This window comes from Dendrobates tinctorius, unplaced genomic scaffold (assembly GCF_039654945.1).
Source record: "Dendrobates tinctorius isolate UK_male_01 unplaced genomic scaffold, ASM3965494v1 ptg000062l, whole genome shotgun sequence".
Lineage (NCBI taxonomy): Eukaryota > Metazoa > Chordata > Amphibia > Anura > Dendrobatidae > Dendrobates > Dendrobates tinctorius.
The window spans coordinates 35,504,267-35,528,562 of NW_027361730.1; the positions used below are offsets into that span (position 1 = coordinate 35,504,267).

The following is a 24,296-nucleotide window of genomic DNA, read 5'->3' on the forward strand; positions in this document are numbered from 1 at the left end:
GTTTTTTATATTCTGGAATCAGTTTGTTGACTTGCTTGTAGGTAGAGAAAGGGTGAGGGTGTACTGAAGGACACTGGGTAATTCTAATAATAGCTTACCTGCCTTGGGTATAAAAGACCCTGAGACAGAGAGACGGGGTCTCATCTCATCACATAGAGCTACTAGCCGGACATTCTGCTAAACACTTAACGGACAAGAAACTGTTCAGGATCCCAGCTGAGGGTATGTCAGACCCGGCTGAAAGAACACAGGACTGCTCTCGGTTATCTCCCTACGCTTGTCGTGGCCTCCTCTCTGTGTGTTATCACAGGTGGAATAGCAACCCTGGGAGCTCTGACATAACATCCACTAGCATCCCGGTGAGTCAGTGGAGGGGAGAGACCTTGTAATGTGCACCATCTTGGGGAAATTGCTGGAATTGTTCTGTTTGCTACTGGGTGTTGTGGTTCAATAAAGTATTGCCACACTGTTTTACCCTAACCCTGCATTGTCTGTGTAGTATGTTGCCCACGGGGAGATAGAGCGGGCGTTCAGTGGTATGAGCCCTGGTCCATGCAGTCATTCTAAAGGCAGCCGGGCCAGCGGACGAGAGCACTCACTGACCCCGTTTCTCCACACCACCCCAGAGAGTAAACTCATGGCTAAGTGATAAGGGCCTTATGAGATACGGGGGAAGGTGGGAGAAGTGAATTATAAAGTGTACCAACCTGGGAAAAGGAAACCCGAGCAGCTGTACCATGCCTGGAAGGACCGAGAATGTTTGGTTACCAAGGCGACTCCGGTCACACAAACGGGGGTCCCTCTAGCTATGGCCAAGGACCCGGCTGGGTGTGAGGTAAAAGTAAATGACGCCCTCACAAAACAGCAACGATGGGAGGCTCGAGCTTTAGTGCAGCAGAATACGGATGTATTCTCAGAGTTGTCGGGATGAACCTCGGTGATACAGCATGACATTATCACCGAGCCCCAGGTTAGGGTACGGATGAAACCATACCGAGTGCCAGGAGGCAAGCGATAGCAGCTGAAGTGAAGCAAATGCTTCAATTGGGAGTCAATGAAGAGTCCCGGAGTGAGTGGACTATCCCCATTGCGCTAATACCGAAACCGGACGGGTCGTTACACTTCTGTAATGACTTCAGGACGTTAAATGAGGTGTCAAAATTTGACCTCTACCCAATGCCTCGGGTGGACGAGCTAATTCAAAGACTGGAAAAGGCCCAGTACTTCTCCACGCTCGACCTCACTAAAGGGTACTGGCAGGTTCCCCTGACAGAATCAGCTAAAGGAGAAGACCGAATTTATCACGCCAGAGGGTCTGTTGTCTTACCCTTTGGGTTACATGGGGCTCCGCCCACATTCCAGAGGCTGATGGACATAGTATTAGAACCTCATCGGGAGTACGCATCAGCTATTTAGATGACATAGTCATCTTTAGTACCAACTGGGAGACCCACTTGTCCCAGGTACAAGCCGTGTTAGACTCGCTCTGAGTCGCGGGGTTAACAGCAAACCCAAAGAAATGTGCGATAGGGCTCACGGAAGCTCGGTACTTGGGTTACGTGATCGGTCGCGGGGTGATGAAACCTCAAGTAAACAAGATTGAGGCCATCCAAAACTGGCTCAAGCCCTTAAGTACTAAGCAGGTGAGGGCATTCCTTGGCATCATTGGCTACTACCACCGGTTTATACCCAATTTTGCAGGGGAATCAGTACCCCTAACGGACCTCTTAAAAGGTAAAAGGACAGTGATGGTCCAATGGAATCCTCAGGCGGAAAAAGCATTCGAGTCCCTGAAGTCGGCGTTGTGTGGTCAGCCGGTCCTCATCAGTCCCAACTTCAAAAAGACCTTTATTGTACAAACCAATGCCTCGGAGGTAGGTCTAGGAGCGGTGCTGTCGCAAGAGGAGAAAGGGGATGAGCATCCAGTCACCTACTTGAGCAGGAAACTGACCCCGGCAGATAAAAATTATAGCGCAGTGGAGGAGTGCTTGACGATTAAATAGGCCTTGGAGTCCCTACGCTATTATTTGCTCAGGCGTCAGTTTCGTTTGGTAACAGACCATTCTCCCCTCGTCTGGATGAGAAAAGCTTGAACAGAGGGGGGTATATGAGGCAGTGACCGGAGTCATGCGAGGGTCGCTATGTGTCCCCCAAAATGTGCTCAGAAGCACATTAGATATGCTGGAGTGCCCTGTCGTCGCAGCAGTGTGCCTGTGACTCACAGGGTGGAATAAAAGTGAGTTTGAGCCTGGTCAAGTTATTTGGACCAAGGAGTTTATTTAGGAAAACCCGGTATGGGCTTTTATTTTTGAAACGGACTGCATGAAAGAAGTAGGGTCCGGTCCGTTTCCTCCAGCCCAGGTCTTATAAGTGGCCTATAGCCGCAGATTGGAGAAAGGAAAAAAAAACCTGCAGAAAGGGTTTGGGTGTGTCAGTTCTGACTTGCACAGAGACGGAGCGGTGGTCTGCAGAGCTCCCTGTGTGAGGCAACATAGGGCCAAGCTGAGCCAAGGTCTAGCACCCCTTTCATATCCGGGCAACGCGGTCGCTCACGGCATCTGGCCACGGACTGTTTTGTTGCTTCCCAGCTGCGATCCGGAGGATACAGCGTGTTGTGCACTGTGAGTGTTTTTTTTGTTGACATTAAACACATTTTTTTTTTCAACTTGCTGGGTCACTACCTCATCTCTGCACAGTGTGGACGCCGCTGCTTTACACTGGAGATAATATTCCCGCAGCGTATCATCAGAGTTTGTGCTCTCACTTTACGGCACCACTGCCGTGTGAGAATTTTCTCATGCAGCGGTGCTGCAAGTGATAGGATGAACTCCCGTGACCTCTAGGCAACGGATTGATCCACTGCGGGAGGATTATCTCCAGTCACTGTACATCAGAGCCCCTGTAGAGCGGTCACATCTACCGATGTGACAGCTCTATAGGCAAGATCGTCGTGGGACAATCGTTATTACATGGATTACGTCGGAACAGGGAGTATACTATTGGTTTATTTTAATTTTTTTTGGAAGGTGATCGAGGGCGTCGGAGATTAGCTGTATGGTGAGTATGTACTGTTTGTGTATATGTTTTTTTTTTTTTTACTATTCAACACAGTAGCCGGATGACAAGTAGTCCCATTGGACGATGCCTGCCTACACACAGACCCGCGCACACACACACACATACACACTCTACCTCTTCACTATCTGAAGCGTTTCTCGCACGCAACTATGCAGCAAAACCGCAAATCTTTTTACACCTGCGGATTTGACTGATCCAATGGAAGTCAATGGGTGCAGAAATGCTGCGGATCCGCAAAAGAATTGACTTGCGGAAAATTAAATGCTGCAAATCCGCATGTATTTTTCTGCAGCATGTGCACAACAATTCTTAATTTCCCATTGACTATCATTGCTTGTGCACTACACTGCGGATTTGATGCAATTCTGCGCGTCCAAAAACACTGCGGAAATGCATCAAAATCCGCAACATGTGGACATAGCCTTAGGTCTCCAACTTAGTGGTTAAGGACTGCAACTGTATGGACAGCTCTTCCTGTGCATCTTTCTGTCGGCAAAGCTCCTGGTACATGGTATGAACGGGCAGGATCCAGGGTCCTCTCAACCCTTGGCTGGGGAGGAAATAGCAAGTGCACGCGCTGGCCCTTTAAGAGGGCGGAAGCATGCGCACATGCCCTAAGGACATAGCTGGAAGTCCGTCTGGAAGCGCTGCTGGGAGCACGCGGAGCATGAGGAAGCGAGAAACCGACCGCAGCGTGAGTGAACGGACACGCCGGAGACCCTGCTTCTCAGAGAAGGGATCCGGCATGGTGCTAACACCGGTCATAATTTTTCTCAGCAGATGACAGTTATTTGAAAAATAAGCACATGGTCGCCATTTACCAGGAGACGCACCCTGCAAAAATTCAGCCCCCACTCCCACCTCAGACGCATCGACCTCAACGATAAAAGGTTGAGAGACGTCAGATTGTATAAGGATTGGCGCAGATGAAAAACACCTCCTCAAAGTATCAAATGCCCTCCCTGGCAGGACTGTACCACTTGGAGAAGTCTGTCCCCTTCCTAGTCATATCCGTCAGAGGTTTGGCTACTACTGAAAAGTTTTTGATAAACTTACGGTAATAGTTGGCGAAACCTAAAAACCTTTGTTAACGCCTTCATATCCTCAGGATAGTCGCAATCCAACACTGCCCGGACTTTCTCTGGATCCATGCGAAAATCTGTGAATGACAACACATATCCTAGGAAAAGGATGTCCTCAGCCGAGAACATACACTTCTCAGGTTTGACATATAATTTATTGTCTCTGAGTATATTTAAGACCAGCCTGACCTGTTCCTATTGTGACTCAAGGTCGAGTGAAAAAATTGATATGTCATCCAGATAGATAACCACAAATCTGCCTACTAGGTGACTAAAGATGTCATTTATAAAGTTCTCCAAGACGATGGGCGCATTCGTCAACCCAAAAGACATCACCAGGTTCTCATAAGGCCCCCCGGCGTATTGAATGCAGTTTTCCACTCATCCCCCTATTTAATGCGAATGAGATTATATGCCCCCCTGAGGTCCAGTTTTGAGAACCATTTTGCTCCCACAATCTGAGTAAAGAGGTCCGGGATGAGAGGAAGCAGATAAGGATCACAGACAGTGATCTTATTGAGTTCATGGAAATCCAGGCACGAACGTAACCCCCTGATCCTTTTTCTTAACAAAAAAGAACCCCGCAGAAATGGGGGATGAGGGTGGTCTGATATGACCCTTTGCCAGGCTTTAAGGGATGTAGTCCTTCATGGCCTGCTGTTCTGGACCAGAGATGTTATATAGTCTGCTTTTAGGCAGCTTGGCTTAAGGGCGACCAGAGCCATGGTCCTCAGGCTCTCGGACGGGATGATCAGCCGAGGCTCCTCCTATGACACCACGAAGCGGGAGAGAGCATCGGCCCGGACATTCTTGTCACCGGAGAGCAAATGGAGGGTGAAGTGGAACTGGGAGAAGAACAAGGACCATCTGGCCTGGCGAGAATTTAGCCGCTGGGCTGTGTGCAAATACACCAAGTTCTTGTGGTCGGTGAACACCTGGAAAGGATGGCGAGCCCCCTCCAGGAGGTCTCCATTCGAGAAGGCCAACTTCATCACTAGCAACTCCCTGTCCCCGATGGAATAATTCCTCTCCGCCGGTGTGAAGGTCTTGGAGACAAAGAAGCATAGGTGCTTCCGACCTTGCATGTCCTTCTGAAGTAGGACCGCTCCAGCACTGATGGAAGAGACATCCACCTCCAGAATGATGGGTTTATCTACATCGGGCGATGTAGAAGGGGAGCGCTAGCGAAATTGGACTTAATAGAGAAGGCCTTGGAGACAGGTTCCAACCACAACTTGGGATTTGCATCCTTCTTGGAGAGGGCCACCAAGGTAGGGAAGTGGGGGATGAATTGGCGATAATTTATGAACCCCATAAAGCGCTGCACCGCTTTGAGAGAATGGGGCTCCTGCCAATCCATCACCGCGTGTAGCTTGGCAGGATCCATGGCCAATCCCTGGGCGGAGATGATATAGCCCAGGAAAGGCAAGGACTCCTGCTCAAACACACACTTGGCGTAGAGGGAGTTTGCCCGTAGGAGGCCGAAAATTTTGCAAACATCTCTCTGGTGAGAGTCAATATCTGGAGAGTAGATGAGGATATCATCAAGATACACTACAACTGAGGTGGTGAGCATACCCCGGAAGATGTCGTTCACAAAGTCTTGGAAGACGGCTGGAGCATTACAGAGCCCGAAGGGAGTCACCAGGTATTCATAGTGCCCGTCCCTGGTGTTAAAAGCCGTCTTCCATTCCGCCCTGTCACGGATGCGAATCAGGTTGTAAGCCCTCCACAAATCAAGTTTAGTAAACACTCTTGCTCCCCGTAGCCTATCAAACAGTTTCGATATCAGGGGCAGAGGATACTTATTCTTAACGGTGATAGCGTTAAGACCCCTGTAATCGATGCAGGAACGTAGTTCTCCATTTTGGACGAAGAAGAATCCCGCCCCCGCTGGTGACACCAACTTCCTAATGAATCCCCTTGCCAGAATCTCCCTGATATACTGAGACATGGCCTCTGTCTCCGGGAGAGATAGGGGATAGACTCAACCCCGGTGAGGCTCAGCACCAGGCAAGAGATCAATAGGACAGTCGTAGGGGCGGTGAGGCGGAAGGGTCTCCGCCACCTTCTTGGTGAACACGTCTACATACTGTCGATAGTATTTGGGGAGAGAGGAGAGATCTGCGAGGACTTCAGTGGAGGCAACCTGAACGCACTCCCTCTGACATCTACCCTCACAGGATTTACTCCACCCGAGAATTCTCCCTGAGGACCACTCTATATGGGGAGAGTGATGACGCAACCAGGGGACCCCTAAGAGGACCTGGTTGATACCCTCAGGCTGAGAGGGTAGTGTCGCTCCATTTACCACTCTGATCGTGACTGGCTGAGGTAGTAAAACCAGAGGAATTGCGTGCCGTTGGGCGAAGGCAGATGACATGAAATTGCCCTCCGCCCTGGAGTCCATGCAAACCTCCACCGCCAGAGTGGAAGAGCCAAACTCAAGCGTCCCCGCAAAGGACAGCTTGGAGGAAAACGTTGCAGTATCTAGTAGGCCTCCTCCAACAGCCACTAGACGCGAGCGTTTTCCTGTCCACTGTGGGCACCTGTTGGCAGGGTGACCAGAATGTGACAGACCATGGGTTCTCGCGCGGACCGGTACCTGGATCCCGCGTGAGAATTCCCCATAACCTCTTGGAGCTCGGGCGCCCGATCGGGAGGTTGCGGAGGTTTAGCAAAACTGGGTGCTTACCTAAACCTCTGCCTACACTGGGACTGCTCCAACCTTCGCTCCGAAAAATGAAGGTCTATGCGGGTGGAGATGGTGATAAGATCCTCCAGTGTGGCGGGAATCTGCCTGGTGGCCAGGGCGTCCTTTACATGGTCAGACAGACCTCTCCACAACACCGGAACGAGGGTCTTACCTAACCACTCCAGTTCTGAAGCCAGCGCCCGGAACTGGATGGCATAATGGCTGACCAGAGACAAGCCCTGCGATGCCAGCAGCTGGAGCGCGGTATCATGGGTGACTTGCAGTCCCAAAAGACCTTCTTCAGAGTGTCCAAGAACTGCACCACATGATCACCACTCACCCACAGCAGTGTGGCCCACTCCAGAGCCCTGCCTGACAAGAGGGAAATAACAAATCCCACCTTAGCCCGCTCGGAGGGGAATCATGCAGCCAGCAGCTCCAGTTAAATGGTACACTGGCTCAAGAAACCCCTACAAGAAGCACTATCACCCGAGAACTTCTCGGCCAATGGGAGGCGGGATAAAGTCGAGGCAGGGTTGGCAGGAGACACACGAGAGACAGCCTCCGTGGCTGCCTGAACAGTGACTGTGGTAACATCCACAGCTGAGCGCTCGAGAGCCGCCAACCTGCCCTCCAGCAGCTGGATGTACCGCTGCAGTCGCAGTTCGTCCGCCATTACTAGCCAGACCCTGGCACTAGTAAAATGTTACGGTTGCGGATCGCACTAAATATGCAATATAAGGAAGTGCGATTGCAACCCGGGGTCCACTGTGCAGAGATGGAAAACTGCTGCTCAGTAATGGCGGCGCACTAACTAAACACTGGCGAGTTATCCCCTGACCCGGTATGTACAGGAGGGAACTCTGTTACCTCACAGAGCCGCTGGAATAAGTGCCAGAGCCTGTTAATCCTCACAGGCCTCGGCAGGGGAGCGCTAGTGCAAAGACAGAGGACTCTGCCCCAAGGACACAGGGTTAGAGTCCCTCTAGCCAACAGCGATGCTTGGACAGACGCTTATAGAATGATGTGCCCTGTTAACAGTCACAGAGTGTAGATGATAGTTGCTTACCGCACTAAGTGCGTACAGCGCAGCTCTGGCAGACGCCACTAACCAGCCTAGCCTTAGGACTGGAAAGCGCGTAAGACGCGCACGGCGTCGCTCTAACGGATGCTGCGGGAGCGAGGTGCCCAGAGCAGAACGGCACCGTATGGCGCTGTGAGATGTAGGACAGTGGCGCAAGACGAAACCACTAATAGGCGCTGACTCCAGATCCTAAACCCTACAAACATGCGGATCCAAGGGAGGGGTGTTATAATGAGTCAGTCACCAGGTTCATGCATATATCATCACTCACACAAATAGCATTAAGATTCTATACTGGCGCATGGCCAAGAGGCCATGCAAACCTTTTATAGCATCGTCCTTCCGGGATCTTCCTGATGGTCCAATCCGAGCTGCTTGAGGACCTGAGCATGTGACCTCCGACCTCCAATGAGGTCGTTCCGCGGGCATGCTCAGTAGCCCGAAAGAAGGACTTAGTCCCAGGAGCTGCTTGCTGCTGACCAGTGCAGGCTGCTAGAGCTGACCCTGAGATGGCAGCAGCAACTGAACTGGCAGCACTTATCCAGACGCTGGGAACGGCGTCTTTGCTGAGCAGCCTCTTCTGTGGCCGGGACTGAATGGGTGACCGCAGAAGGCAAGGCTCGGGATTCCTCCTATGCAGAGGCAGGAACCCGATGCCTAACAGGTACAGGGACCTTACAACTGGTTAATAGGAAACTGACTAATAGTAACGTAGCTAAGGTACCTCCCAACTGGGGAAGGTGCCCTAAATAACAAATGTTTCCGAGCCATCGGCTAGGGACATTTTCAGAAGCGTGTGCAGCTCCTTAGCATTCTCCCAGGAAACTTGCATGCCATATGCAGGCCCTGGGAGTAGACAGAAATGGTGGGGGCCGATGCAGCATGGAGAGGGGAGTGAATGTGCCAGAATCCCTGCTAAGAAGGGGGAAGGGGACTCATGCAGGGTAGCCAGCTCTGTCCTAACAGTTAGTTGGCATCCATGCCAGTTCCATTAACTGCTTACTTGTTCATGCTCTACTCCATCACTTGGTAACACTGCTGTTTTGTAGGCAATTTTTGCCTTGGACCTTGTGATAAACCCAGCCTTTGTAAATTGCTAAATCAACATTACCATTCTGCTGTCAGCTTTGCATTGGACTTTGTGACAAATTCAGTTCTGCTATATAGCTGAGTTCACCTTGCCATGTTATTGTGAACTTTAAGCTTTGATTCAGTGGTTTCCTTAGTCTTTCCTGCATCATCAGATTCCATTATTTCCATTTGAGTCTCCTGTTGCTGTTCTAGCATAACAACATCTGTAGTTCCATCATCTGGACAAAGGACTATGAGGATGCACCTCGCCTAGTGATAGACAAGGAGGAAGCGTGAAGAGCAGTGGGAGACACAGGCAGTAGTACCAAGGATCCTTTAATCTTCTATTTGGAAATCCTCCAAAGCCAAGTGCTACACATTCCTTAAAAGCTTCAATGGAAAATGCCACATTGATGAACAAACCATCTCTTTGTACTCTTAGCACTGTTGGTTTGCAGCCGTGGGGTCTTTGCTTCATATCCCACCAAGGATCGCATCGGCATGGAGTTTGTATGTTCTCCCTGTGTTGGCGTGGGTTCCTCCGGGTACTCCGATTTCCTTCCACAATGCAAAGACATATTGTTAGTGAATCTAGATTTTGAGCCCCAATGGGGACAGCGCCAATAATGTCTGTACAGTACTGTGGAATTAACGGTGGTCTATAAGAAAAATAAATATATCCACTGTAGGATGTCGGGGCTGTAGACCAGTACAGGAGGACATGGCGCAGTATAGTAGGGCTCTGTGGCTCGCAATGGAGGCACTGGGGTTCTGTTTGTGACAGACGGGTTTCTATAGCTCTCACAGGGGCAGGGAATTTGACTGACCCTGCTCTGGGTGACGTGTGTCTCGGTGCAGAAAGGATATCAGGGGTATACTAGGCATCAGGCACAATGACGCCACTTACACGATCTTCATGGCGCCCTAATAATAATCCTATGTCCATCATTACTGACTGGAGCTACAACCACCGCCCCTCACACCACAAGGTGCCCCCGATACCTGCCTCCTGGAGCACTAGGGTAATACTGAAGACTATGGGTGACAATATTGGGAGAACACTGATGTTTAAGCCCAAATGAACTCCTGCTGAAAAACTCGTCAGTAACCATGTACGGAAAATGTGCAAAGGTCTCAGGTGAAATACTGTGTAGCCATGGAAGCGAAAAGGACGGAGGCAGCACAGACGACACCACACAGCCCTCGTCACTCCCAAGGGCAGCAGAAGGGAAGCTCACATCACACTGGTGGGAGGAGCCACTTCCTGTCACATGACACACCCGCCGTCTTCTGCCGGTTCCGGTTGGTGCCGCCAGCTGGGACTCCTGTGTTTCCATAAAACGCCGGAGGAATCATGTCCGCAGATCTGCTGGGCTGGTGTGTGGGAGAAATGGAGCGCCGCTTCGGATTAAGTGTCAGCGAAGACATCGTCCAGTAAGTGCCTCGGGGGCAACATGCCACCAGGTAACAGGGCAGCGTGCGGGGGGCAGGGACTGTGGGCATTACTGTCAGTGCGGGGGCAGGGACTGTGGGCATTACTGTCAGTGCGGGGGCAGGGACTGTGGGCATTACTGTCAGTGCGGGGGCAGGGACTGTGGGCACTACTGTCAGTGCGGGGGCAGGGACTGTGGGCATTACTGTCAGTGCGGGGGCAGGGACTGTGGGCACTACTGTCAGTGCGGGGGCAGGGACTGTGGGCATTACTGTCAGTGCGGGGGCAGGGACTGTGGGCATTACTGTCAGTGCGGGGGGCAGGGACTGTGGGCATTACTGTCAGTGCGGGGGCAGGGACTGTGGGCATTACTGTCAGTGCGGGGGGCAGGGACTGTGGGCACTACTGTCAGTGCGGGGGGCAGGGACTGTGGGCACTACTGTCAGTGCGGGGGGCAGGGACTGTGGGCACTACTGTCAGTGCGGGGGGCAGGGACTGTGGGCACTACTGTCAGTGCGGGGGGCAGGGACTGTGGGCATTACTGTCAGTGCGGGGGCAGGGACTGTGGTTATTACTGTCAGTGCGGGGGGCAGGGACTGTGGTTATTACTGTCAGTGCGGGGGCAGGGACTGTGGGCATTACTGTCAGTGCGGGGGGCAGGGACTGTGGGCATTACTGTCAGTGCGGGGGGCAGGGACTGGGCATTACTGTCAGTGCGGGGGGCAGGGACTGGGCATTACTGTCAGTGCGGGGGGCAGGGACTGTGGGCACTACTGTCAGTGCGGGGGGCAGGGACTGTGGGCACTACTGTCAGTGCGGGGGGCAGGGACTGTGGGCACTACTGTCAGTGCGGGGGGCAGGGACTGTGGGCACTACTGTCAGTGCGGGGGGCAGGGACTGTGGGCACTACTGTCAGTGCGGGGGGCAGGGACTGTGGGCACTACTGTCAGTGCGGGGGGCAGGGACTGTGGGCACTACTGTCAGTGCGGGGGGCAGGGACTGTGGGCACTACTGTCAGTGCGGGGGGCAGGGACTGTGGGCACTACTGTCAGTGCGGGGGGCAGGGACTGTGGGCACTACTGTCAGTGCGGGGGGCAGGGACTGTGGGCACTACTGTCAGTGCGGGGGGCAGGGACTGTGGGCACTACTGTCAGTGCGGGGGGGCAGGGACTGTGGGCACTACTGTCAGTGCGGGGGGGCAGGGACTGTGGGCACTACTGTCAGTGCGGGGGGGCAGGGACTGTGGGCACTACTGTCAGTGCGGGGGGGCAGGGACTGTGGGCATTACAGTTATCGTGCCGAATTGTACAGTTGGAGCATTCTGGCAGTGTTCTTACTTTTTGTTGTAGTCCCTGATTCTGAGCGGTGACTGCAGCGCCCTCGCTCCCACCATATATGATAAATGTGTGTACATGGGGACAGGTGTATCCATCTTCCAAACAAGTGCTTACATTTGCTGTTCCAGAAATGTTAAGGCCAGATTCACATAGCGTTAATGCTACTCTAATATTCTGATCGTGATAGCGCAGATGCTTCATCTGCGCTAGCAGTGACGGACCCTCGAATGCTGCAGACCGTGTCCGAGGGTCCGCCACAGAATGACGGCACATCGCTAACGCATGCCGACTATAACATGCGTTAGCGATGCACTAGGTAATGGTAGTATGAATGGCAGCATTAATGGATGCGTTACATTGCGTTAATGCCGCTTTGTAACGCAATCCGTTTAACGGACTGCCTAAACGCAGTATGAACCCAGTCTAAGAAAGAAGAATTACTTATCTTTTGAATCCCCCATTACTCCAGAGCTGCCACTCTGTTGGTCCCTGCTTGTACGAGAAGTACACCTGACCGCTGCAGGCAATCACTAACCTCAGTGGTTATGAGTAGCCAATCTCTACTCTAAGGAGCATTGTATGACTCCTGTCTAATCATAGCCTGTATCGAGTCTATAGAGCCTTACACCGCTGCTTTGTTTGGATAACATTAATCGGGTGCGGGACAAGGCACTGTAGTCTATTTGTAATGTTGGAAGTAACTGTCACCCACAGGTATATCCTTTCCATCGACACAGAAGAAGAAATTGATGAGTACATAAGTGACCTTATCCAGGGCTATGATGAGCAGAAACAAACTTTCATCAATGATCTAAAAATACGCTGGCAAAGAATAAAGAACCCTCACAGTTCCTCCTCAGCACCGATCTATAGGAAAGATGGTCAGTGACTACTGCAGTAACAAAATAAAGCTGCACTCTGAAACGCCGTAGTATGTAAACTGTGAATATATGAAAGTGGAACTACATTACTGCTGTAGAAAATGTGATAAATAATGGAGGTGCTTGGCGCACAAATTGGCCTGTTCATGTGAGTCCAACAGCCAGTGATTGTGCACAGTAACCTACAGACAGTGTCAGGTCAACGCCGTTACACTGATTACAATGATGCCTTGGTTGATGAAATCCGTCATGTGGTTGTTGTTTTAATCTTTATTTTCAGTTTTGAGTTAATGATATGCTCGTGGCCTGTGGGGGGTCTTCATGTGGTGCTCTGATTAGGTATTCATAATGCAGTCTGAGTGATTATGACCTGTGCCTCCACATTGTAACTAATTCAAACAGAGCACCAAAAGCATTTTAGCCGTTGACTGACCGCCGATACGCATGAAAACAGTGGTTATGTGTACTTTTTCCCTCATTGCCGTTTTAAAATGGCAATGGGGAATAAGAGAATAGCGGGTGTTGGCTATAAATAACAGCTGACACCCTGAGGTATCAGACCTGGCCGGTTTTGCGACTGATCGGGGCTGATTAACCCCTTTAATACCACTGTCAATTGCCCCTTTAGTAACCATTGGGCCCCCGCAATGAGAATAGCAGGTCCTGGTGGTTACTATGGTACCCTGAGGTGGCCTGAGATTCAGCAATAGGCCGGAGTCACAGTACCGTATAACATGGCTGAGTGCTGTGTGATAAAACATCACATAACACTCGGCCCAGCGTTACTCTATGGGGCAGCTCAGATCTTCAGGTTTGGCATGAGATCACAATCGCAGCATGCTGTGATTTGTACCGAAACTCTGCTCAAACTAGTCTATGGGTGCAAGTGAAACATAGCACTGCACTTGTATATCACCCGAGTGCAGTGCGATATACGCCAGCAACAGAGGAGATAGAGAAATTACTTTCTCCGTCTCCTTCGCAGCTGTGTTCCGATCCTGTCATGCGAGATGCTTGGAGCACTGTCGCATAACACTCTGCTCCTGCTCACAGCAGAGCTGGAGCCGAGGGTCGTTAGCATATCGCATCAGATGCTCTCGCATACGCTAGTGTGACACTGACCATAAGCAGAGCCTCACAGGCACAGTCACTCCTGTAAATGGGTACTGCAGGGTATGAGGCCAGTGCTCAAAATAAAAATTATACATGGCCCACAGTGGGACTAAGTTAAAAAGTGGAAAAAAAAGTTAAAATTAAAACACAAAAAAAAAAAATAGAAAAGTTCAAATCGGCCCCCTTTCGCCCCATTCAAAATAAAACAAACAAAACATCAAATATACACATTTGGTAGCACTGCATTCAGAATCTCCCAATTTATCATGCTATGAAAAGAATTAATCTGATCAGTAAATGGTGTAGCAAAAAAAAATTGAAAACCCCAGAATTAGGTTTTTTGGGTCACCGCAACATTGAATTAAAATGCAATAACGGGCGATCAAAAGATCGCATACAAACCAAAATGGTATCATTAAAACATCAGCTCGGCGCGCAAAGAATAAACCCTCATCCGGCCCCAGAGCACGAAAAATGGAGACGCTACGGGTGTCGGAAACTGACACTATATTTATTTTTTAAACAAACTTTGGATTTTTTTTTTGACCACTTAAATAAAAAGGAACCTGTTGGTGTCTAAGAACTCGTAATGACCTGGAGAATCATAATGGCAGGTCAGTTTTAGCATTTAGTGAGCATGGTAAAAAAAATAAAATCCAAAAAACAGTTGTGGAATTACTTTTTTTTTGCAATTTCACCGCACTTGGAATTTTTTTCCCATTTTCGAGTACATGATATGGTAAAACAAGCCCTCACATGGCATATTGACAGAAAAATAAAAAAAGTTATGACTCTGGAAAGCAGGGGAACGAAAAACAAACGCAAAAACAAAAAGGCTCCATCATGAAGGGGTTAAAAGTTTAAGTTTTCAATACCCACTATTTAGTACTCTCGATTGATTCTTCCTATGTGAATATTGCTAGTGTTTCTCATGCTCATGTGACCCTTACTTTTTTTGTAATAAAACTAAACAACTCGAAGAGATTGTACCAAGTTAATAAGTTGTCCCCTATCGGTAGAATAGGGAATGACTTATTGATTGCTGGGACCCCCACTGATCCTGAAAATGGTTCTTTGAAAAGTCCTGTCTGAATGGGGTGGTGGGGTATACTTGAGCATCATCGATCCATTTATTCTGTATGGGACTGACTGACATTACCAAGACCTGTACTTGGCTTTCTGTGTCAGTCCCATTGAGGATGAATTTAGTTTTAAATGATAACTTACAGTGGGAAAATTTAAGTATTTGATACACTGCCAATTTTGCAGGTTTTTCCACCTTTAAAGAATGGAGGTCTGTAATTTTTATCGTAGGTATACTTCAACTGTGAGAAACAATCTAAAAATAACAGAAAATCACATTGAATGATTTTTACAAAATCAGCAGTGTATAAAAAACACTATTTTTCCCCACTGTACATGTTCGTCAAAATATTGGCAATAAAAATGCACTTTGTTGTGCAAAAAAACAAACCTTCATACCACTATTAATTAAAAAAAAAAAATGTTTAGCTCCTGATGTGCAACGGTAGGCATTGCTTGGTCTGTGGGGTGGAAAATGTGGTATTAACAGATTAAAACAAATGTTTTCACATGTCAGATACACCGGGCATGCAGGGGTCGTCGTTTATAGACCAGACAAAAAAAGGCAGACGTAAAGGAAGGAACAAACTGGAGCCTCTCCCAACATCCGCTGTGACTACGTCGGCTGCTGAAGAGGTTAAGACCCCAATGGACTTGGCTAAGGTCAGTGCAAATTTAGAATACAAAATACATATGTTTACCTGAAGCACGTATATTACAATCCCTTCTAGAGAGCCCACACCAATTTCATATTATAATATGTCAGAAAAATGCAGGGAGCATCTAAAATTCAAGCAGGTAACAAGCCTTGCTTTTATCATGGGTGGGCAAAAGGGGGTGATTTGAACGTTTGTGTTTTTTCTTCAATTTTGATCACAAGTGCTCGCTACTTGCGTTTGCATCGGGCGCTCGAGTATGCACAGTGTATCGTGAATCCCCAGATGTCTTTTTGGGGGTGTCTAACAACCATGAAACATGAGGGACAGGGACTAGAGCATGTCGCTCGAGCACCCGTGATATTTGGTGCATACCTGAGCACCTGATGCAAACTGGAGTAGCGAGTACTTGCGCTCAACACTAATGATGACAATCTATATGGCAACATAATCTTATCAAATTCTATGTCATGCTTGTGGGTTCATAATGCTCACTATATTTTTCGATAAAATCCTTAAGGGGTGTAGTTTCCAAAATGGGGTCACTTGTGGGGGGTTTCCACTGTTTAGACACATTAGGGACTCTCCAAAAGGGACATGACGTCCGCTCTCGATTCCAGCCATTTTTGTGTTCAAAAAGTCAAATGGTGCTCCTTCCCTTCCGAGCTCTGCCGTGCACCCAAACAGTGGACTCCCAACGAACACGAACGAACACGCACGAACTCGGCGTACTCAGGAGAAATTGCACAACACATTTTGTGGTCCATTTTCCCCTGTTACCCTTGGGTCTAAAGCACGTTTTTCACAAATAAAAAAAAAAAAAGTTAACTTTTTTTCTTTGCACTTCAGTTCTCGTGAAGCTACTGAAGTGTTAGTAAATTTCTTGAATGTGGTTTTGAGCACCTTGTGGGGTTCAGACTTTATTATGGTGTCACTTTTGGGTACTTTCTGCCATATAGACCTGTCAAAGTCACTTCAAATGTGATGTGGTACCTTAAAATTGTGGGGGGGGGGGGGGGGGGATGAGAAATTGCTGGTCAACTGTTAACTCTTATAACGTCCTAACAAAACAAATTGTTTCCAAAAATGTGTTGATGTAAAGCAGACATGTGGGAAATGTTATTTTTAAACTACAGGTCAGGTGCATTTAGAATATCATTAAAAAGTTTAATTTATTTCAGTTCTTCAATACAAAAAGTGAAACTCATATTATATAGTCATTACAAACAGTGATCTATTTCAAGTGTTTATTTCTGTTAATGTTGATGATTATGGCTTACAGCCAATGAAAACCCAAAAGTTATTATCTCAGTAAATTAGAATACTTTATAACACCAGCTTGAAAAATTATTTTAAAATCTCAAATGTTGGCCTACTGAAATGTATGTTCAGTAAATGCACTCAATACTTGGTCGGGGCTCCTTTGGCATCAATTACTGCATCAATGTGGTGTGGCAAGGAGGTGATCAGCCTGTGGCACTGCTGAGCTGTTATGGAAGCCCAGGTTGCTTTGAAAGCAGCCTTCAGCCCGGAAAGTTTAGAGCACTTCATGCTTCTCTCTGGCGACAAGCTTATTGGAGAGGGAAACTTCATTCTCCAGCAGGATTTAGCACCTGTCCACACTGCCAAAAGCACCAATTCCTGGTTTAAAAACAACAGTATCACTATGCTTCATTGGCCAGCAAACTCGCCTGACTTTAACCCCATAGAGAATTTATGGGGTATTGTCAAGAGGAAGAGGAGACACCAGACCCAACAATGCAGAAGAGCTGAAGGCTGCTATTAAAGCAACCTGGGCTTCCATAACACCTCAGCAGTGCCCCAGATTGATCGTCGCCATGCCATGCCATGCCGCATAGATGCGTACAAGCAGGTTTTAATCTACCAAATAATTTTTTCGGGTCATATTCTGACGATAAATGATGTTCGGTTGATCAGGTAAGCTATTATACAGAATAGGGTCATCTTTAATAATCGGCCAATATTTAGTAATTTTTTTTAGTAAAATTTAGTGATCGGAGATTCTTATGACATTGATTATAGGTGGTGATGAAATTATATTTTAGCCTATTTGTCAGCCTAAGATCATTAGGTTCAGTATTTTGTCTAATTTGGCAATTTGAGTGAGTACTTAAGTGCATTTATAGGCATCTCTAAATTCTGTTTGGGATAATTCTTCTCCTGGAAGCTACTATTTTTAGTATTTTTTTTGCATCTTTTTTTTAAAAAAAAAAAAAAAAATGACCATAGGTACAATTCTTTTTTTATTCTTCTCTACTGTCCATACGGAATATTATGTATCCTTCTATGGCAGTGACCGCTAGAAAACGCCCAAGTAGCTATTGAGGTCTACAATTTTAAGATGTGTATTGGTAACAATCCTACCCTGCGCTTTGTTAGAGTGAGATCAAGATAGTTGATTTACGTCTTTGAGAGAATAAGAAAAATTCTATCCGCCAAGTGTTCAGATTGAGGTTGTGAGCAAACCTTTCCGCCTCCAAACGCGTTCCAGTCCAGATAGAAAGTAAATCATCAATGTAACGCCTATAAAAATGTACGTGTCCCGCTGGAAGGAGGGACTGAGCGATGTGCATGGATTCAAAACATCCCATGAAAAGATTCACATAACTTGGGGCTAATTGAGTACCCATTGCACAGCCCCTCAACTGCTGATATGGCACACCCTCGAAAGTAAGTGTTATGTTTCAATATAAATAAAATACTCTGGAGGATAAAATGAGCTTGTGAATTGGGTAGGGAGGAGTCTATTTAATAGTCTGATATGGAATATTGTGGATAAAACTATGAATGGTAAAATAATATGTTTAATCTAGAAACCTGACTTAATAAATCGACTGCCGTAACCAGTTTTGTTGTAGCTTTGATTCAGCCTAGAAGTTCCACTTATCTCGTTTAGTTATATTCAACTGGTTGTAAAGTCATCTATTTTCATTAATCCTTGTGCTATGGTAAAGGTCTTCCTCATGTAATGTATCATATTCCCCCGCAGCAGGCTCAGGCTCAGGCACAGGAAGTGGCGGCTTTGTCCTCCTCCAAGAAAAAACAGAAGTTTGTTAACCTGTACACCAAAGAAGGACAGGATCGCTTGGCTGTGCTGATCCCGGGCCGTTACCCATGTGAATGTCTGGCCCAAAAGCATAAGCTTATTAACAACTGCATTACTTGTGGACGTATTGTGTGCGAGCAAGAGGGATCGGGACCATGTTTGTTTTGCGGCAACCTAGTAAGACTCCACACTTTTCTAAAATGTAAAAAAAAAAAAAAAAAAAGTTTGAAAACGCTCAGCATTTATTTATGTTCTTGTTTTAATATTGGTTGTTCTTAGGTGTGTACAAAAGAAGAAGCTGATATTCTAGTAAGAGACTCAAATAAAAGTCAGAAATTACGAAAGAAACTCTTGGGCGGTAAGTAAGATCTATGGCAGTATTGAACTCTTGAAGGGGAAAAAATAATTCTAAGGCTTTGGGTTTTTGTTTAATTTCAGGTTGGTCTACGTGAACAAGACACAAACCATCATTATTTTTCAAAATACATAGTTGTCCTTTTTATTACTGCATGATATGGCCATTTCTACAGTACTAGGCTAAAATTACATGACTACTCAGTAATATGTGAATCACAATGCAGTTTGTATTAGTCCATTTTGTGGAAAGCCTACATATAACCCTGTAAATATGGCACAATCACCTAATGTGTTAAAGGGGTTATCCGGGACTTTTTTTTAATTAGTTAGGTCCATATATATTTGGACAGAGACAACATTTTTCTAATTTTGGTTCTGGACATTACCGCAATGAATTTTAAACAAAACAATTCAGATGCAGTTGAAGTTCAGACTTTCAGCTTTCATTTGAGGGTATCCACATTAAAATTTGGATGAATGGTTTAGGAGTTTCAGCTCCTTAACATATGCCACCCTGTTTTTAAAGGGACCAAAAGTAATTGGACAGATTAAATAATTGTAAATAAAATGTTCATTTCTAGTACTGGGTTGAAAACCCTTTGTTGGCAATGACTGCCTGAAGTCTTGAACTCATGGACATCACCAGACTCTGTGTTTCCTCCTTTTTGATGCTCTGCCAGGCCTTCACTACGGTGGTTTTGAGTTGCTGTTTGTTTGTGAGCCTTTCTGTCTGAAGTTTAGTCTTTAACAAGTGAAATGCATGCTCAATTGGGTTGAGATCAGGTGACTGACTTGGCCATTCAAGAATATTCCACTTCTTTGCTTTATGTTTTGGGTTATTGTCCATCTGTAGTATAAAATGACGACCAATCAGTTTGGCTGCATTTGTCTGGATCTGAGCACACAATATGGCTCTGAATACCTCAGAATTCATTCGGCTGCTTCTGTCCTGTGTCGCATCATCAATAAACACTAGTGACCCAGTGCCACTGGCAGCCATGCATGCCCAAGCCATCACACTGCCTCCGCCGTGTTTTACATATGATGTGGTATGCTTTGGATCATGAGCTGTACCACGCCTTCGCCATACTTTTCTCTTTCCATCATTCTGGTAGAGGTTGATCTTGGTTTCATATGTCCAAAGAATGTTCTTCCAGAACTGTGCTGGCTTTTTTCGATGTTTTTTTAGCAAAGTCCAGTCTAGCCGTTTTATTCTTGATGCTTATGAGTGGCTTGCACCGTGCAGTGAACCCTCTGTATTTACTTTGATTGAGTCTTCTCTTTATGGTAGATTTGGATATTGATACACCTACCTCCTGGAGAGTGTTGTTCACTTGGTTGGCTGTTGTGAAGGGGTTTCTCTTCACCATGAAGACTATTCTGCGATCATCCACCACTGTTGTCTTCCGTAGGAGCCCAGGTCTTTTTGCATTGATGAGTTCACCAGTGCTTGCTTTCTTTCTCAGGATGTACCAAACTGTAGATTTTGCCACTCGTAATGTTGTAGCAATTTCTCGGATGGGTTTTTTCTGTTTTTACAGCTTAAGGATGGCTTGTTTCACCTGCATGGAGAGCTCCTTTGACCACATGTTTCCTTCACAGCAAAACCTTCCACATGCAAGCACCACACCTCAAATCAACTCCAGGCCTTTTATCTGCTTAATTGAGAATGACATAACGAAGTGATTGCCCACACCTGTCCATGAAATAGCCTTGGGGTCAATTGTCCAATTACTTTTGGTCCCTTTAAAAACAGGGTGGCACATGTTAAGGAGCTGAAACTCCTAACCCTTCATCCAATTTTAATGTGGATACCCTCAAATGAAAGCTGAAAGTCTGAACTTCAACTGCATCTGAATTGTTTTGTTTAAAATTCATTGTGGTAATGTCTAGAGCCAAAATTAGAAAAATGTTGTCTCTGTCCAAATATATATGGACCCAACTGTATGTGCCTAAGAACTAACAGGCAGTTGCTACCTACTTGCCTGTTGTGCCCGCGCCGATGACCACCGGCACAGAGAGGTCTCGGATTCATCCAGCTGGCGAGTCGGTGGCTTAGGCTTATGTCGTATGTCGACAGAGCAGCTGCTTTTTTTCTGCTGTGCTCTGACAGTTTGAGAATTTTGACGTTATGCTGATTGACAGCAAAGTAGAGTTTCTGCAATATTTGCAAGGTTGTTCGAAGCATTTTCCCCATTGGGAGCAAGAAAAGATTTGTGACCAAGTTACAATGTAACGTCTGCCATGGTGGTTTTTTTTTTTTTTTTTTTTTTATTTTATTTTTTACGTTTTGTGGGTGACCATAAATGATCTTGTTACAGGTGCTGAAACGGGTTTGAAAATGGATCTTCTACCACATCAAGAAATGCGACTAAATGAAGGTTTAGAAAGAGCAAAGCAGCATCGTGACAAGCTCCTGGAATACGATAAGACGAGGTATTACTCGGTTATATTGTAATATTTAATGGCGGTAGGGACTGATGTGAATGTTAAGTACTGTGGAGTTTGTACTTTGTTTCCATGATACCTGTATAAGTAACTGGAAACAGATGCAAAATAATAGAGAAGAAGCTGACTGCATTCTCCACGTAATAAAGTCCTCTTTATTACTGGCCCATTGAAATGTCACTAGACTCGAAACGGACGTCACCTGCTATGTGTCTTGCCACAATTCTCTCCTTGCCTGACCATACGAGCTTTTAATGGATTAAAAAGATTTGCTTACATGAGCGGCCTTCTTCATTTCTTCAGCATTGGAGTCTTTGAAATGACTGCATATGGCAGATTAAGGCTGATTATCACGGTAGCTATATGCAGGTAATAACTACAAATGTAAAACCACACCTTAAAGAAGTGAACACCATGCCAAGGGACATCTTCTGCTCTCATTTTCAGTACTAGATATCTTCGGTTATCCACTTTTTAATCTAGTACATTTTCTCTGGTTAGGATTTGTTGTGTTTCTGACTGTAATTGACACAGACTTACGTTTTAGACCTTTTCTGACCTCGTCTTGTCTCCTCTTCTCTTGCTGTGGATATACAGTGTGCGACGCACCCATGTAATTGATGATGAGTCTGATTACTTCTCCACTGATTCCAACCAATGGTTGTCTCAGGCTGAACGCGAGACTCTTCGCAAGAAGGAACAGGAATTGCAAGAGCTGCGTCACGCTTCTCGACTTTCCCGCAAGGTGACTATAGATTTTGCAGGACGTAAGGTTCTAGAAGAAAGCGGAGATCTGGATGAGTATCACAAGAGGTAAGGAAGAGCCATATGGTAATCTCATTCATCAATGGATGTAATGCCTAGCGTTTAAAGCCCCAGAAAACAGTTTGATCTTTAATCTATTCCTGACATTGGATGTACTGATACTTCTAAGGACAGAGCTTGCATCATTGCGGCAGACTGAGTGTTTTATTGAGCCATCATCTCCTTCTAAGAGCAATAGGTAAACTTGAGCTCAACCCACCATAGGTAACTCTTTCAATCTGACAGTGTCCTTTAATGCGAGTGGACCAGTGGGCTCATTTGTTCCACATGCCAATCAACCTCCTCTGCAGAGTGATTGCAGGGCTTCAATGGGTTTCTATGCCAGCTAAGAATCTGCTAAAGGCCCCTGTGTCTGCCATCACCGTGCTCCTATGAAGACCTGCCTGTGTCTGGCATTGATGGGAAACCATGATTTTCACTATATTCCTATATACTTTAATATCCTGGTATTGCTGTATATAGTAGCAGTGTTGGACTGGAGCACCTTGGGTCCACCAGAGAAAATCATTCTTGGGGCCCTCTATGTAGCTACATAGAAATATACAAGACCACCAATTGTGTGGTAAAACATGCTAATATTAGGGTATAATTTAATGTAGTACACATCTTAATGATATAGCAGGGGTTGGTGTAGCCACCCTCATAGAATATAGTGTAGCCCCTCATATAGTATAATGCTGTTCTCCCATAGAATATAATACAGCCCCCTCATAGGGTATAATTTAGCCCCCTCAAAAGGTATAATGCAGCCCCCATTGAATATGATGTAGCCCACCATAGAATATAAGCCCCCCTCCATAGAATATAATGTAGCCCCACAGTGTTTTGGCCATCAGTACTCACTGACCTGGGAAAAAAAAAAATTTCTATATCTCCCGGCTCTCCTCTTGGATTCAGCAGTTGCACTGTCGTCTGCCTGGCTCACACAGCGATGAAGTGGCGTCGTCGTGCACCAGCTGTGTCAGAGGCAGAAGGGAATGATGGGGGAGAGCGCGTCAACAGACCCTCTCTTCCATTATTGCTTTCAACTGTATCATAGGATACAGTTGAATGCAGCGTGCGCTGAGGGGGCAGCAACGGTGGAGCAGTGGGTGACAGGAGGCAGGAGCTGGCTACTGCAGCTAAAGCTTGTGCCCACTGCTAAAGAGAAATGCATATTCAATGCTCTTCCCCTCCCCGACTCACGGAGCCTGTAGCAGCTGCGTAGTGTGCCGCTATTAGTGATGAGTCACTGGCTGGGGGCGCCTGGGGCAGCACGGACCCTAGGCAGCTGCCGACCCTGTATGCCAACAGATGTCGGTGCCTGGGCCCACCGGAGAATCCTACTGTTTTGCAGTGGGCCAGTCCGTCCCTATATAGTAGTATAAGTGATGAGAACATTACTTCTGATCACTGAACATTACTTCTCTAAGGGTACTAAAAACAAAGATGAAGAAAAGAATGTTTTTAAAGTTATAGAATAAAATAAAAACTCGAGAGATCCTCCAATTCCATTTTCACCCATTAATAAAAAAGAAATCATAACTTTTTTAAAAATAAGTGTGGCATCGCCTAGTCTGTGAAAGTTCAAAAAATAAAATTTATTAATCCGATTGGTAAGCGCCAGAATTGCGGGTTTATTTTTGTTTTGTTTTTGATGCTGCAAAAACAAATGCAATAAAAGGCGATAAAAACATCATAGCTACCCCAGATGATATCAATAAAAATATCATCTTGCCACTGAAATAACCAAGCCCTCCTTACACCGCTTTGTCACCCCCACACACACACACACACACACACACACACACACACACACACACACACACACACACACACACACACACACACACACATGTTACGGGTCCCGGAAATTTAGGTTTGCTTTTTTTTTTTGTTTGTTTGTTTTTTTTTTTTTTAGAACTTGGATAAAATAATTGTAAAAGTTTGAAATTGCCATAATTATAGTGATCTGAATTTCTTGACCTTCTAGGATCTCTGGCTTGTCTTATGATTTGCTGTGCTGGTGCGTTGTCATACGCCGCACAGATGTCACACCAGGCTGGCAGATCAACCACTTCACTGAGGAACCTGAAAGGTCACTGAAT

The 24,296-nt window shown here is 46.5% G+C and overlaps 1 protein-coding gene across 4 annotated transcripts in view; it reads left to right on the forward strand.

Annotated features, from left to right (window-relative positions):
- The first annotated feature begins 10,289 nt into the window (after positions 1–10,289).
- Positions 10,290–24,296, forward strand: part of TRIP4 (thyroid hormone receptor interactor 4) — a 35,322-nt gene continuing 21,315 nt past the window's right edge. For 2 of the 4 annotated variants that reach the window (XR_012232979.1, XM_073579527.1), the window contains exons 1-7: positions 10,290–10,444; positions 12,494–12,660; positions 15,374–15,519; positions 18,523–18,756; positions 18,859–18,937; positions 21,258–21,372; positions 21,982–22,197. Coding sequence is in view for 3 of the 4 variants with exons in the window: in XM_073579527.1 (XP_073435628.1) it covers positions 10,365–10,444; positions 12,494–12,660; positions 15,374–15,519; positions 18,523–18,756; positions 18,859–18,937; positions 21,258–21,372; positions 21,982–22,197 (1,037 nt within the window). In the remaining variant the exon portion in view is untranslated. Of the gene's footprint in view, positions 10,475–12,493; positions 12,661–15,373; positions 15,520–18,522; positions 18,757–18,858; positions 18,938–21,257; positions 21,373–21,981; positions 22,198–24,296 lie in introns of all 4 variants that reach the window. The other 2 variants (XM_073579528.1, XM_073579529.1) reach the window with 2 other exon arrangements.